Source organism: Grampus griseus (assembly GCF_964374135.1).
Source record: "Grampus griseus genome assembly, chromosome: 2".
NCBI classification, from domain to species: domain Eukaryota; kingdom Metazoa; phylum Chordata; class Mammalia; order Artiodactyla; family Delphinidae; genus Grampus; species Grampus griseus.
Window position 1 is genome coordinate 171,712,814 of NC_139018.1, and position 15,344 is coordinate 171,728,157.

The 15,344-nt window shown below is 43.3% G+C and overlaps 1 protein-coding gene across 1 annotated transcript in view; it reads right to left on the minus strand.

The window, feature by feature from the left end:
- The window catches only part of CUBN (cubilin), a 264,469-nt gene that overhangs the window by 174,082 nt on the left and 75,043 nt on the right, over window positions 1-15,344 (minus strand). Inside the window, exon 28 of the mRNA XM_082649450.1 lies at window positions 1,120-1,270. Within this exon, the coding sequence (XP_082505576.1) occupies window positions 1,120-1,270 (151 nt within the window). The remainder of the gene's footprint in view (window positions 1-1,119; window positions 1,271-15,344) is intronic.

The following is a 15,344-nucleotide window of genomic DNA, read 5'->3' on the forward strand; positions in this document are numbered from 1 at the left end:
CTGCACCTCCTGAAGCAGTTACCCAAATCCTGTCCACGTGGACTTCACTTCTGGTCTTAACTCCAACAGGATTCAACTCTCCAAGGGCCACCAACGTCTGAGAAAACTTTCTGAGGCTGGGCACTAGATTACCACGCAGGTTCTGAGGTAGGAGATAGACGGGCCCCAGGCTGAGCAGCTGGAAGCTGTCCCTTGTGGACAGACGCTCCATGATAAAGAGAATGGAAGGAGCAAGGAGGAGCTGAGCCCTGCTTGGAGAGAAGATAGAGAGACCATATATTCCCCATTCTTTTTTTTTGCGGTACGCGGGCCTCTCACTGCTGTGGCCTCTCCCGTTGCGGAGCACAGGCTCCGGACGCACAGGCTCAGCGGCCATGGCTCACGGGTCCAGCCGCTCCGCGGCATGTGGGATCTTCCCGGACCGGGTCACGAACCCGTGTCCCCTGCATCGGCAGGCGGACTCTCAACCACTGCGCCACCAGGGAAGCCCTATTTCCCATTCTTGAGGTCAAGGAGACCTCGCAAACTACACATGCACAGAAAGGGTCCTCAGGACTCGGAGAAGGGAGGGGGCGCCAGACCATAATATGTTCAGACCATAATATGTCAACTTCCCAGAGATCCTTGAGCTGAAATCCACCTTTGCTAAGAAGTGCAGGCGCACACAGGGGAGGGCCCCGAGTCAGACCAAATACGGACTCAGAGCCAGACAGAGCAAGATGATTGGCCAGAGGAGACCCGGAAGAACTGCCCCATATAAGTGATTTAAACGACCCCCGAGGCACAGCTCTCTCTCTCAACCTAAGCCCACCCGTGCTTTCTCCACACGTATTCCTCTCCTAATAAACACTTTACCTGCTTCACTGTTTTCCACCTCTTTGTTAAAATTCTTTTTACAAAGCAGACAAGAGCCGGGGCAGCACCGCGGCCTGGGTTCGATCCCTAGTCGAGGAACTGAGATCCCGCTTCAAGTTGCCACAGCCATGGGCACCCCACAGCCACCGAAGATCAGTTCCACTATTCGTGAATGGTACTGTTTCCAAATATAGAATTGCAAAGGGAACGGTTCTTGGTCAAATAGCAACTACCAAATACAACTGAGATCAGCAGAGGGCTTACCTTGGATGAACCACTGCATCTGGAATCCTTTCTCATGGTAACCGACCCCGTCGGTATAAAACAGCACTTGAAGCTTGGAGCCCGTGGTGCTCCCTGAAGGTGGAATGTCTGCTCCACAATAGCGCCCCATGCGCCGTGGGCCATCATACAGCTGCAATCAGAGAGAGACCTTCCAGTGTGAAAACCTACAAGGCTTGTCAGATGGAAAAAGCAAAGTCCACTCGTGCAGCAAAAGCTGTTCCTTGCTTCAAAAGTTACGGGTAAATCTCCTGAGGTGGGTTGAGTGCAGGAATTAAAAATAGATAATTATATACAGAGAGGTCCCTCCAAATTATTGGTTGGCCAAAAAGTTCACTTTGGCCAACCCAATATAATCCAGGCACAGAAGAAGGAAATGCTGGGCCAGGGGAGATGGGTTCACATATGAATCACACGTGAGAGATGTTCAGTGAATAACAGTATTGTAACTGTAAGCTATAAATTTTTAAAATAAATACTATCTATAAACAATTAGACATTTTGGAAAACTCTGAAAGGAAGATACAAAAATTAATCCCACTGAAGAGAACCACAGTTAATATTTTGTTAATACCAGAAGCTTCTCTTACCAACATTTTTTTCATTTGTTTGTATACGTACATACACACATACGTGTGCAGGGGAATATGTGCGTGTATCAAGTTGGGCTACACATTAAATGGTGTTCCCTGCTTTTCACTAAATAGTCTATGCAAACATTTTTAATAGTGGCACAAAATACTACGAATATGCTGTATTTTTTTTTTTTTATAAATTTATTTATTTATTTTTATTTTTGGCTGTGTTGGGTGTTCGTTTCTGTGTGAGGGCTTTCTCTGGTTGTGGCGAGTGGGGGCCACTCTTCATTGCAGTGTGCAGGCCTCTCACTGTCGTAGCCTCTCTTGTTGTGGAGCACAGGCTGCAGACGCGCAGGCTCAGTAGTTGTGGCCCACGGGCCCAGTTGCTCTATGTGGGATCTTCCCAGACCAGGGCTCGAACCCATGTCCCCTGCATTGGCAGGCAGATTCTCAACCGCTGCGCCACCAGGGAAGCCCTCTGTTCCGAATATGCTGTATTTACATTATAATTCTACTGTTGTTCACTTAGGATATTTCCAGTCTGGGGGCCAATAAATATAAGTCTTTGCCTGATAGTTTAAATTTCTCTTAGGAAAGATTCCTATAAAGGGAATGAATTAAAGACCATGATCTTTCATGGCTCTGGATATATATTTTTAAACTTCTTACCAGAAAGTTTATACCAATTTATTCTCTCACCAGCAGTTTATGGAAATATTTTATGACTGCCATTATTTTAAAAACTGGGGCTAATAGTGAAAATTTGTTTTCTTTTTGTAATTGTCTTAAGTTGTTACTTTGGGGTTGAAGTTTCTTTCATGTTTACTGGGCATTTCTTTTTCTTTTCTTGCAACTTTTCTGCTGAGGTCTTTGCCCATTTCCCGACTGAGGTACTTATACATCCTGTTGGGTACCTTTTATCTGCCTAATTTCATCAGATACATATCTCCAAACTAAAAAAATAAACACCTTTGCCATATCTCTTCAATTGGTAAAAATAATGATAATCCAAAAAGATTGGCTTCCTCATGACTCAGGCCACTACATTTTCTTTTAATCTCCAAATGTCCACATGAAATGCTTTGTTCCAGTTACCCTTGGGATGAGCTGCCCATTATAAAAAAAATGGAAAATGTCTGATCATGCACTTCCTTTATTATTCACTTGGAGAGTACACACGTGTGAGTGTATGTGCTTGTGTGTGTCTGTATGTAAATGTATCATCTGGATTCAGTAAATTCCACACTGACCAAATTATTTTTATTTATTGAAATGTTATCATAGAAAATACTGTTTGAAGCATGTTGATTCGAGGATGGAAAGCTTCTTAATCGGATTCTACAAAGCCCCTCCACGGAGCCTTCCCTAATCCCTGTAGCCGGTCATAAATTAGTTTTCCTTTGAAACCCCTCAGCTTTTCATTTGTGCTTCTTTGTGGAAATGGGCACATTCTGGTGATGGGCATGTGTGTCTCTCTCCCCTACTGATTACGAGTTTCCTTAGAGCCCAGACTACCTCTTACATCCCCTCACAGCCTAGCACAGGGCTCTGTCCAGGGCAGGTTCCCAATACAACAGCTTCAGAGAAGGAACACAGCCATCTCCCCGACGGCTGCATTGATTTTAATGGCACTTAATCTGCATGGTTCCTTTAACGCTGCACAGTTAGATACATGTTAGGGTCTTACAGTCCTAAACTTCAGCATGCTCCTTTCAGGCAGCAAAAGGTCTGCGTCCTTTGTGGCCACTCTGCAGAAGGCCCTTGTTCAAGGTCATAATAAAAATCGCAGATTTCTAAATTTGGGTCGTCTCACTGAGTTCTCAAAACGGGCAGCAGATCGGCCGTACATTTCTGTGCGACGCGGGGAAGGTCAGTTGAGATTTAAAAAGAGAAACTCAGAAGTCCATTATATCACTCACTCTTAAGTACTAAACTTAAGCATTTTATGCAAATGATAAAGATGAGGTTTAGTTTTCAGACCTGTCCCTGCAGCTTCCTTTTAATTTTTTAAACACTGCTGCTTTGGATATATGTATTTATTATCAAACTTCTAATACTGTAGGTGGTTGACAGAAGACATGAAGGGGGAGCAAAAATGAGAGAAAGAATAAAGCCACATAAAAAGAAGAGGAAACAAAAACAGCCCTCCACGCCCCGTCTCCAGACCCACCACCCACTGCAGGAGGTAGAGGGGGAAGAAGGTCTGTATGGTAACCTGTTTATTCCTAAACTATTGCTTCACTGCAGGGTATTTATTTCAGCCACAGAGTTTCTATTAAACCTAGGGTATGAATTCCAATTCAAGACTAATTAGTACAAAAATAAACATACTGTTCTCACGCCAAAGCATAATAAACAAGAAAACGCTCTACTGGTTTCCACTCCAAAAGGCTCATTCTAAACTTTGGATTGTACTGCAGTGACCAAAACTTTAATTACTTCATCTTTATCCAACAAAACATGAGGTAAGATCTCTCTAGAACTATAATTGCCTTAAGCTTCGTGGATCTTCTGAAAAACTAGGTGGCAACACTTTGAGGAGCCCTAGTTTAGATGCTGTGCACGGTCATAAAGAGTATAGTGCTTTTGCCTCCCAGCTCGGTAAGGTTAAGAAATGTGACACTTTCACATGACTTGCAGGGGATGTTTTTTTCTTCCTTCCGGATGGAATTACTTCATTGAAGGAGAGCCCCTGATCCCAGTGGCTCTTAAATAACACACTGTGAATGGAATGGGGGTTGGGGGCAAAGGGAGTGGGTCTGGGGGGAACAGTGGTGAATAACAAGTAGTTTCTTTTTGCCTTTGGAGGGAAGAGAATGATACGTTGAAATAAACATCAAATAGACGTTGATGAAAATACTTACATATAATGTCAAATAAATTAATGACTTAATTAGTGTAGAAAAATACCTCTCTAGAAGAAAAAATCCCACACCCCTAATTTTATGTCTTTCTAACACTTACACTTAATTAAATCACAGGTTTTTGTTTATACTCACACAGATGGCTAAGGTCACCTCAACAATTCATTCCCTCGTTAAATTTACCACCCAAAAAGGAACAGTCATTTTTCAAAGTACACAAATACTGGTTACCGTGGAAACCAGTGGGTGCCTGCTGTTCCTGATTCTGTTTTCAGAGCAGAATGTTAACCACAGGCCATCCCAGCTGTGACTCACTGGGACTCCTGGCCAGCATGTGGCTTGGTTCCGCTAAGGGTACCATTCCCGGCTTTTAGAAAGCCCCAAGATTTACCCCATCTGAACAGTATTTGAGGCCTTGAGTCCATAGGAAGGGGACTAGCAGAAATTAAGAAGTGAAAGACTGAGATTCTTACTTTGAATATGAAGATCGAATTTGTATAACTGTGTCTAGAGGTTTGGTTTTTTTTTAATAATTGAAATGCTGTTTACATTTTCAAGTTGCCATTTAATGTACCTTCAGATGTGGATATGTATATGTACAAAACCTGCTGTGTAGAATCTTTTCAGTTATCCTCTTCAGGAGAAGATTCGTTTAGGGTTTTTGTGTTTTAGATCTTCCACCCCCGCGCCACCCTGAAACAGCTCAACCACTCTTACAACACTCAGAGAGGAAGGAAATCTCTTGCAGAAGTCTTGCTTGCCAATTTCTATCTACTTCCTTTGCATGGGTTTGATAATTCGGTGCATGCAGAGTTGATGAGACCATTAGAGATTTCTGACTACGGTTGCAATGTGAAATGATCCGTGGACTCCTAAATAGTACAGACCCATGCATACAAAATGGAAGACAGAAAACCAAAGACATATCACTGACAGAGTGAGATTTTTTTAAGATTAAGGTTTTTGTAGGTACTTTACGAATCACTGGAACTCAAGTCTGGAGAAACCCAGGGTCAGCTAATGTGTAACCTGTTCCCTCAGCAAGAATCAACTTTATGAACTGCAAGAACTCTCAGAATAGAAGTGTGCTTTTCAAGGGCCTCTTTGTTGCTAAATGGTTTTATGATTTTGAAAATTTGTGATCCTAATGAATGAAATTATAACTAATTGTCTCCTATCTCAGTTTGGGATGTATAGATAGACTTCTTTTCTAAACCCACTTTAGAATCACAGTGAGTAACAACTAAAACTTAGCCCTTTCTATTTTAGATCAGCATTGAATTCACACTTTTTCTAACTACTGTTTTTCCTATTTACTTGAAATTTTTCTGGAAGAAAAACATTTTTATAGTGGAGGTTTAATCATAAGAATTAAACATAGTCCATATAAAGAAATTAAATCAAGAGTTTCTTTGAGGTGGTATCATTAAAATATGGAGAAACTTCCAGAAAAAAATTTTGGTCCAGTTCCTATAAGAAATCTTTAAAAACCCCAAAAGAACTTTATCCTTTAGAGTTTAATATGTAATTGAAATAATTCATCTGCCGTGAGGGAGAATTCTAGGTATAGTAGAGAATCCCTGATAGTTTTACAGAGCAAAAATTCTGGTCAATGTAAAGAAGATACTTACATTTCTGAGAACTATACTCAGTGAGTTCACAGAGTGGCTTTCTGAAGTCAATGTCACTAGTAGAAGATTATATTTCAACTGAGAGCCGGACAGTAATTTTACTGTAGGAACACACTAGAGTATATTCAATGTGGTCAGTGTCAGGCTCTAGATTCAAAGTCCAGTCTAGCACTAAAATTTGCTTAGAATATAATCTTGTGAAAATTACTTAACCTCCGTAAGCTAAGACTTCTTTGTAAACTTGGCATCTTAATGGTACTTATCTCATAGGGTTGTTGTGCTTAGCAAATGAGACAAACCAGGTAATAGGTTGAGGATGAGTCCTGGCATATGGAAAGTACCCCAAATGTTATTCTAACTCTTGGTCAGAGGCAAAGGGAACCAACCTTGTTTCTAAAGAAACCATAACAGAAATAGTTTTGAGAGAAAAAATATGATGGGTAGGTAGAAAGAACTTGAACTGACTCACATAAAATATTTCTCAGAAATCATCCCTGGCAGACCAGACGGGGAAGTAACAAATCAATGAATCACTTGCGAGGAGATGGATGGCCGTCAGGGGCAGCATGTTGCTATGACGACCTGGTTTTGTGTGTGGGGTGCAGAGCCCAGTGCAGATCATGCAGTGGGGCAGACGGACCACGGAGTGTGTGTCTGAGTGGAGGGAGATGGTGGATCATGGCAGGGCTGGTGGCGAAGAGGACACTGGGAAATCTGTCAAGGCTGCCCTGGTGAGCGGATCAGGGAGAGACCACCGGTAAGCAAAGTGGCTCTACCTGTGTTTTTTCCTGTTGCAGCCTCCTCTCCCCTTTCCATCCGGCCAGCCAGCCTGCAGCTCTGGCTGCTCGGCCCCTGGAACTCCAGAGGAGTGGGAACTGGTGAATTCTTGGAGCACCTCTTCCTATTTTCCCCACCCAAAAAACAAGTGTACCAGGAACTATGGGAACCGCTTTATCAGAACAGCTGTTGAGAACATTGTTATTCAATGTTTACAAACAAATCTCCTGGATAAACTTGGAGCTTTCAGAGTTTACCTTAAATTTGAAGGGCTTTGAAATGTTCCTGTAACAACAGGAGAAATTGCCAAGCAAGATTCATCAAGTAGGGTAAAAGGCTCCCACTGTGGGTGAGAAGAGCCTCGGGGTAAAAAAGGAATCCAATTGTGGAGGTAAACTAGGCAAAGGTTTAAAGGAAAGCACATCAGCAGAGCGCGGTAGGCTCTAGAGGGCGCCGTGATGGCCCTGGAGGTAAAGCCTCCCCGTGAGACACCGGGCGCTCTCACAGTGCCCTCGGATACAGAGGCACACGTCTCCCCCGGCCCGGGAAACGCACTGCCATGTGCTGCAGGCTGCAGCAGGAAGCATGAGGTACCATCTAAAAGGAAACAATGACTCAGTGCTGGGCTTTGTAGGAGACAAAGAAACACCATTGAAAGACCACATGCTGAGTTATTTTGTGTCACTCTGAATTACAGGTCTGTCTCAAACACAGACCATATAGTCTCTTTTCCATGGGGTGGCTAGTTGCTGTCCCCTCTTAATAGCGCATTGATATTTATTTTTGCTTTCTACATATTACTTATTTTAGAAGTCACAAAGGCCGATTTGGGTTTGTTTGGTTGGTTAATCATTGTTTAATCATGGATGTATGCAAAGGTTTAACTACAAAGATGTTTTATCTCAGCATTGTTTATAATAGTGGAAATGTGCAAAGATTCTATGTGTTTTACAACAAGAATGGGTGGCTGTATTGTGATGGTGGAACATTCTATGTTGCAAATGCTGTGGTGTAACAAGGAGATAAATAAGTAACAAGGAGAAACATTCGCAAGCTACTGTTACATGTAAAAAAGTCATTATAGGACAGTATGTACAAAATGATCCCCTTCAAATATTAAAATAAAATAAATATATAGGATGGAACTACAGGAAATAAGTACCACCAAATATTATCAGTAATGATGTAATTTAGGTTATTTTTATTTTATCTAGGTTTTTCTATATCTTCTAAAATGTCTGCAATGACTGTATGCCTGTGTAATCAGGTAAGTTTATTTTTAAAGCACTGTCTCTGGGGACCTACTGACATAGCAATGTAGATGTGCACTGGTAATGTTTTTCCAGTGTCAGAATTCCATACGCGTTTAGGTTCTCAGATACCCAGCTGGTCTACTAAAAATATTATATTGTCTGTCTCCATAATCATTTTTATGTGTCTCAAGATTATCCATGAAAATTAGCCCATTAAAATGTTATTATATAAAGTAATCTCCTCCAGCATTAATTTAAAACCATATTTTGTCCCCAATGCTTCCTTTTTTAATCATAACTAGGTTTTTATTATTAATTAGACTAATTCGTTATTAAAAAATCATTCTTTCAGATGTTCAGGGACTAAAAAGCTCTCACAAACATAAGTTTTGATAGTCACTGATGGACCAATAAGTGCCTAATTCCCTCCCCAGTGGGAAGTGAAATGCTTTGAAAGCCAAGCATATTCTCCCTCGTATATACATGAACATTTAATTCCATGAACCGCAGCCTTCCCTCTGCCAACTCTACCGCTAATGTGAAGCAGTCAACATTTAAAAAAGATTATTCTGCCTCTTAAAAGCCTAACCATCTGCTACAGACGGACTCAGAAACAGGGAGGGACCTATAGCACAGCATGAAATCTTAGAACCTGGAGCTGGAAGGACCGAAAGCCCTGCCATGCAGACTCTTCCCCAACTGAGGGAGGGCGGGAGAAGAAAGCCTGTTCAGTACATAAGTACATGTAAGAACTGAAGGGTAGAGATGGCATTTTTGAAAAAATTCTGAAATGTTGCAGGTGGAAATTGTTCCCATTGTAAAACATAGTCAATCAGTGTAATTAACTGAAATCCACAACAATGACCACCAATTTCTGAATTTAGCCTTCTGCTTCGTGCCATGTGTCTGTTGGATGATGGAAGAGACCTTGCACGCACCCGATGCCTGTGGTCTGAGAAGCAGAGCTCGGTGAGGACCACCAGGAAAGGAAGTGTGGATAGAGCAATTTCAAGTTTTGAGCATCAAATGGAATTTTCACTGGCTTGCGGGTAGTGTGGAAATTATTGGTAGGTCTGATTATTATTTAACCTGATCCTGTCCTTCATGTTTGAGAGGATACTGAGAGGGGAAACACACAGTTTCTTTTGAATCTGAGAGCAAAGGCTCTCTTTTGAAGGCTGCTGTATTTGCCTCAACTGCAGCAAATTAATGCAATCCCATGAAAATTCTTCATTGTGAGGGATGGTGACAAGTGATCAGCATTTGCCTTTGAGGAAAGGGATTTTGATCACACTGAAATAAACATCTCTCCCTTAAATTTTCTGTAATTAAAAAAACTCGCATGTTACTTGGGCATTTTACTTGGGAGTCTTAAAATTCTTCTAAAATGCTTCTTGTTGCACTTAGTGACACTACAAAGTATCTGGCTTAATTAACCAATGGATACGCTTCATTCTAAACTCCTTGTGAATCATGATCCTGCTTCGTCCAAGGCTAGATTCACATCCGGTAGGGAGTCTTCAACTGAATCGTTTGGCACACTGTTTTCGCTTTTTACGTGTGGTTTTGAACAGCGGTTGTCCTTAGAATTGAAATAGCTTATCTGAATTCTAAGCAAAATGCCAGGCGTCCTAGAAGCGCACTTCCTCTGACAGACAGTTCCAGGAAACATGACTCATCTGCCCAGGAAGTGTGCCGTGGAAGTGCTGTGATAACAGAGTCAGTGCAGATCAATCACTGCTAAGACACCAGATCTCCTCTGCTTCTCTGCATTTCTCCAGCCAGCAAACAGGATTTTAACTACTGCACTCTTCGATTCAGATACCCAGGCCCTGTGGCTTTTGGAGGAAATCTGTGAGGCCAGGGAAAGGGAGCCCTGCTTTCAACAGGTGGGGCCAATCTACGCTAATCACGCTGGGAAGGCTGTTTTGGAAATCAGATAACCCATGAAATTGTGTTTATGTTGAAGAAAATGATAAATAATATTTATTAGCACTTACTCTGTACTGAGTATCACTCTAAGCCCTTTCCATGTTATTACCTAATAAAATTAAAATTCCTAGAGGCTTCCCTGGTGGCACAGTGGTTAAGAATTCTCCTGCCAATTCAGGGGACACGGGTTCGAGCCCTGGTCCGGGAAGATCCCACATGCGGCGGAGCAACTAAGCCCGTGCGCCACAACTACTGAGCCTGTGCTCTAGAGCCCGCGAGCCACAGCTACTGAGCCCGTGCGCCACAACTACTGAGCCTGCACTCTAGAGCCTGTGCTCCGCAACAAGAGAAGCCACGGCAATGAGAAGCCCGCGCACCGCAACAAAGAGTAGCCCCCGATCGCCGCAACTAGAGAAAAGCCCATGTGCTGCAACAAAGACCCAATGCAGCCAAAAATAAAAATATATAAATAAATTTATTTTTTTAAATAATAAAATAAAATTCCTAGCAGCTCTATGATGCAGATAACATTTTTATCCCCATTTTAGAATTCTGGAAACAGGTACAGAGAGGTAATTCAGCATTTTGAAAGGCATCAACAACTCGAGAAGAATTGTTCTTGTTTCCTTCCTTGGTAATTATTTTTTTAAAAAAAGAATTGTTAAATTCAAAAATACAGCAAAGTCCTTATTCTCTGTGATAACAGAGAGTAACACAAATAATTTTTTAAGTAACAGTGATAATACCCAAAACTCCTGTTATTCAATGGAATCAACATTTTCTTCACTATATTTCTTAATAGAGCTTGGAATAAAATAAGTGGACCAAAATGGTGGCTTTCTCATTTATCATTTACCCTTTGTGAGAATTGTCAAATGCATTAGTGAAGCAGGCTGTAGACAGAAAGCAAGAGGAAAATTAAATGTCTTGAGACATGAACCGTTATTTATATCTCAGCCTAAAGAACTGAACGCTCTCTATTTAGGAATTTCTTTATACCTAACTAAGGTGCTGGGGCAAATAATGACATTATGTGGGCTTCCCTGGTGGCGCAGTGGTTGAGAGTCCGCCTGCCGATGCAGGGGACACGGGTTCATGCCCCGGTCCGGGAAGATCCCACATGCCGCGGAGCGGCTGGGCCCGTGAGCCATGGCCGCTGAGCCTGTGCGTCCGGAGCCTGTGCTCTGCAATGGGAGAGGCCACAACGGTGAGAGGCCCGCGTACCGCAAAAAAGGAAAAAAGGAAAAAAAAAATAAATGACATTATGTAAGTGTTTACTATGTGCCAGTCTCTTTATATATAAAAACTCTTTTGTGCCGACTATCCCATTTTACAGATGGGGAAAGTGGGCCACTTAGAAGCTAAATAACTTGCTCAACATTTCCTGGCTAGTTAGTGGCGAAGTCCGGGTTTAAACCCAGGCTACCTGGCTCAGAGTCTATACTACACCAAACTAAACAGGTGCCGAGACTACTGAGCAAGATTTCATGTTCTATTATGGAGACTGAGTGCCTGCGAGACATCCTCCAGTGAGTGAGCAAGGTGAGGTGCTAAATCTTCGTTTCTTATTAACATCCACAATAGCCTGCAGATAGAAGAGAGCTGGCCTGAGCAGTTCAAATTCCAGGGAACGCCCCAAGAACAACAGAAGGATCAGCGTCTGGAGCCGCTTCCAACTGTGGTTTACCTTTTAACCAAAACATTGGGAAACTGAGGTCATTGTGTGTGAGATCTGTACAGAATCAGCTGTGTCTTCATGAGACCAGCAGTGATGAAATCACAGACATCTGTGGACACTTTGCTCATTAGAGAGGATGCAAAGTCTTTAAAAGGATAAAAGAAGTCAAAGTCCTCCCAAGAGCTGAATGGTGGAGGAAGGACACTTGGAAGAGAAAGAGAACAGACTCTGAACTTTTGGAGCCAAACAGACCCAGGCTGTGCCTGGGAGTGGAAGTCAGACCTCAGGAGGGAGGAACGGCCACTCATAACCGACGAGTCACGAGGAAGGGAGACGACTCGTCCAAGAGATGGAGAGACAGCGTCCTGAAAGGTAGGAGGAAGAATCTGAATGGCCAAGAGGGAGTTATCCTCTCTGTGGGGTGAGCATGGGGGAGGAATAATAAACATTTCTGGAGTGCTCATACTTGCCAGCTGTTCAGATCGCTTCATTTGATCTTATAACAACTTCGTGAGTAGTTGTAAGTATGTTTGCCATTTAATACATGAGGAAGCCGAGGAAGCCAGAGGTTAACTTCTGTGCCCAAGGTCACAGCCAGTGAGAAAGAGCAAAGCTTTGAACCCAAGTGGACTTCAGAGCCTGCCGGTTATTGCGACCTGGGTCCATCACCTCCTGGCAGTGTGATCTTAGAGTGAGTATTGTTGCTTACCTGCGGCCCAGTCCTCCTGTCTGTAAATGACCACAAAACCACCCAATTGCTAAATTATCCTGAAGATAAGCAATAATTATCAAGGTGTCTATAAGAGTGGCTGGCACATAGTAGACATTGATTACTGTGATTCTTTTATTTTAAATTTTTACTGGAGTACAGCTGATTTAAAATGTGTTATGATTACTGTAATTCTCAAAAGAGACGTTTGAGATGTGAAGGAGAATGTTATAATCTCTCATGAACTTGAACATTTTGCTTCTTTGTATGAGAATAAAAATGGGAAAAAAAATTTGGAAAACATCTCTAGAATAATGTTTCCCTAAGAATGTTCTGTGGATTACAAATGTCCAATAGGTGTTAGAATTCTGGGCCAAGATGGAATCCATCTGGAATTTTGCCTTTCGTGTCCCCGAGTGTCTCCGCCCTGAGGGAGGCCCCTCTGCCTCTCCTGGTTGTTGCTCTGCACGCAGTTCTATTAGGCTGTATCCTGATGTCTTTCTTTTCGTTGTGTTACCACGCCCACTCCATCCAGTGTTCGTCCAGTTCGGTTGATTCTACCCCCCAGGTGCTCTCACATCCCCTGTCGTTGACACATTCTCCCTCCACAGCCGTGTGAAGGGCTGGCCATCTCGCACCCGAGCTGCAGCAATCCTCTTTCTGAATCTCCAAAGTTCCTCTTACCCTCCCACTTATCCTCGAATCCAGAGTGTGGCAAAGTGCCAATCCAGCACACTGTCTCTGCTCACTCTTGGAAGATCTCTTGCTGCCCCAAGCGGTCACTGGAACTGTGCACCTGCGCACAGGGCTCTAGTCTGCAGGTCCCTGCCCGGCTGGGAGCCGCAGCCTTGGCCTCAGACACGCTGTGTCCTTTCGGTTCTGACAGATGTTCTTCTCGACCCGACTCGAGCCAAGCCCCTCTGAGCCTTCCTCCCAACTAAGCCTCAACCTTGGCCCATAAAGAATGCAGAGTCTCAGCGCAGATGATCTCATCCACTTATTCTCCCCAAATTAAAGGACCGAAACAAACACGAGCGTAGTTTCTAACAGCTCAAGGCCACATCCCCAGGATGACCCCAGGCCCCCTCCAAGTGCCCGCCTGAGAAAGCACAAGGCCGCCTAAAGGATTTACTGTTTGTTCCAGCAACACCTGAGGATAGGCCCCGGACCACCCTTTCTTGGAGCACATACTAAAAAGGGCTTAAAATTGTGACTCCTTCTCCTGTCCTTTTGAGATGTATTATGTATGTATCTCCTACAACTCACAGTGTCTTTCTCAAGGATCTAAACTCCATTCCTTTGAAATGAAACCATTAGGAAGGACAGGCCCCTTGCCTCCCAGTCTCTGTGAGAGGATTGAATCCTTACCTCCATCACTGCCAGATACAGACACAGAGGCCTAACCACGCTCATAGTGACCAACGCTCGCTAGTTTTTCACATCCCTGACTCTGCTCGAGGCCCCGCTGGTCCCCTCCCAGCTCCCTGATTCTCCCTTTAGAACACCCGGTCATCTCTGTACAAATTGAAGTTAAGTTCAGTTCATGCTGGACCTGCTTCCCTATTGCAGGAGCATAACGTTGATTAAAATATGTTCTTTCCGGGCTTCCCTGGTGGCGCAGTGGTTGAGAGTCCGCCTGCCGATGCAGGGGACACGGGTACGTGCCCCGGTCCGGGAAGATCCCACATGCCGCGGAGCGGCTGGGCCCGTGAGCCATGGCCGCTGAGCCTGCGCGTCCAGAGCCTGTGCTCCGCAACGGGAGAGGCCACAACAGTGAGAGGCCCGCGTACCGCAAAAAAAAAAAAAAAAAAAATGTTCTTTCCACTTTAACTAGTGTCTGGTTCTGTTTACCTTTGACAGTTCCTCAAACACAACTTGCCTTAGTGAAACCTACAGCTCCCTGACACCTTGCTCAGTTACCCTTCCCCAGGGATGCCTCCTCTGGCCCACGGCGAGCCGGGTCCTCCTGCTTCGTGTCTCTAGAGCTTCCGATAATATTCCCCGATAGCACTTCACAGGGCTTGTGACTAACTTTGTATTGTGTGATAAATTAAGATCTGCCTCCTCCATGAAAACAAGAAAAACTGATGCTAGAACGGTTTTATTTCCACAGCCTATGTCTCTAAATTATACTTGAATGACTGAATGAGTGGATAAATGAATGAATGATGCATATGTAGGATGGTAATAGCCTGAGGAAGTACTACAGCAAAAACAGAACAAAACAACTGACCCTGTTACATTGTGTTTGATTCAGCATTTCCCAAATTTATTAGAATTTAGGTCTCTTTGTTTGTAAAACATCTGTCAACACGTGTGGCAGAGAGAGCTAAGTGGTTTCCCCAAATCAACTTCCCCTTTGTCTGGCTTCCTGAATCACTATGTGGAAAGCAAAGGAATACCTACATTGGTCTCTAACATGATTGAGAAATAAACTTGTATTGTACTAAGCATCTAAGAATTTCCAAGTTCTCCATAAAACAGCTAGTATTCCTTAACTAATTACAATAGCTTGTGGGTCTGATGTTGCACAGTTGCAGTTATGGAAAATGCTGCCCAGGCTGCAGACTTAGACAACATGGATATAGCACTGGAAGACTGAGGGACATTAGTAATGTTTTCATGCAGTTTTTTCATTAGCAGCGGCTTATTTTGTCACTGAAAGGAGGACATGGAAGTGCAATAAGCAATGATATAAACATCTGGTGAACAGGATGACATCAGAAAGAGGAGTTGGCAAGACATGAAGTGAATCTTATAAAGACTAGAGGGAAATGCATTTGAC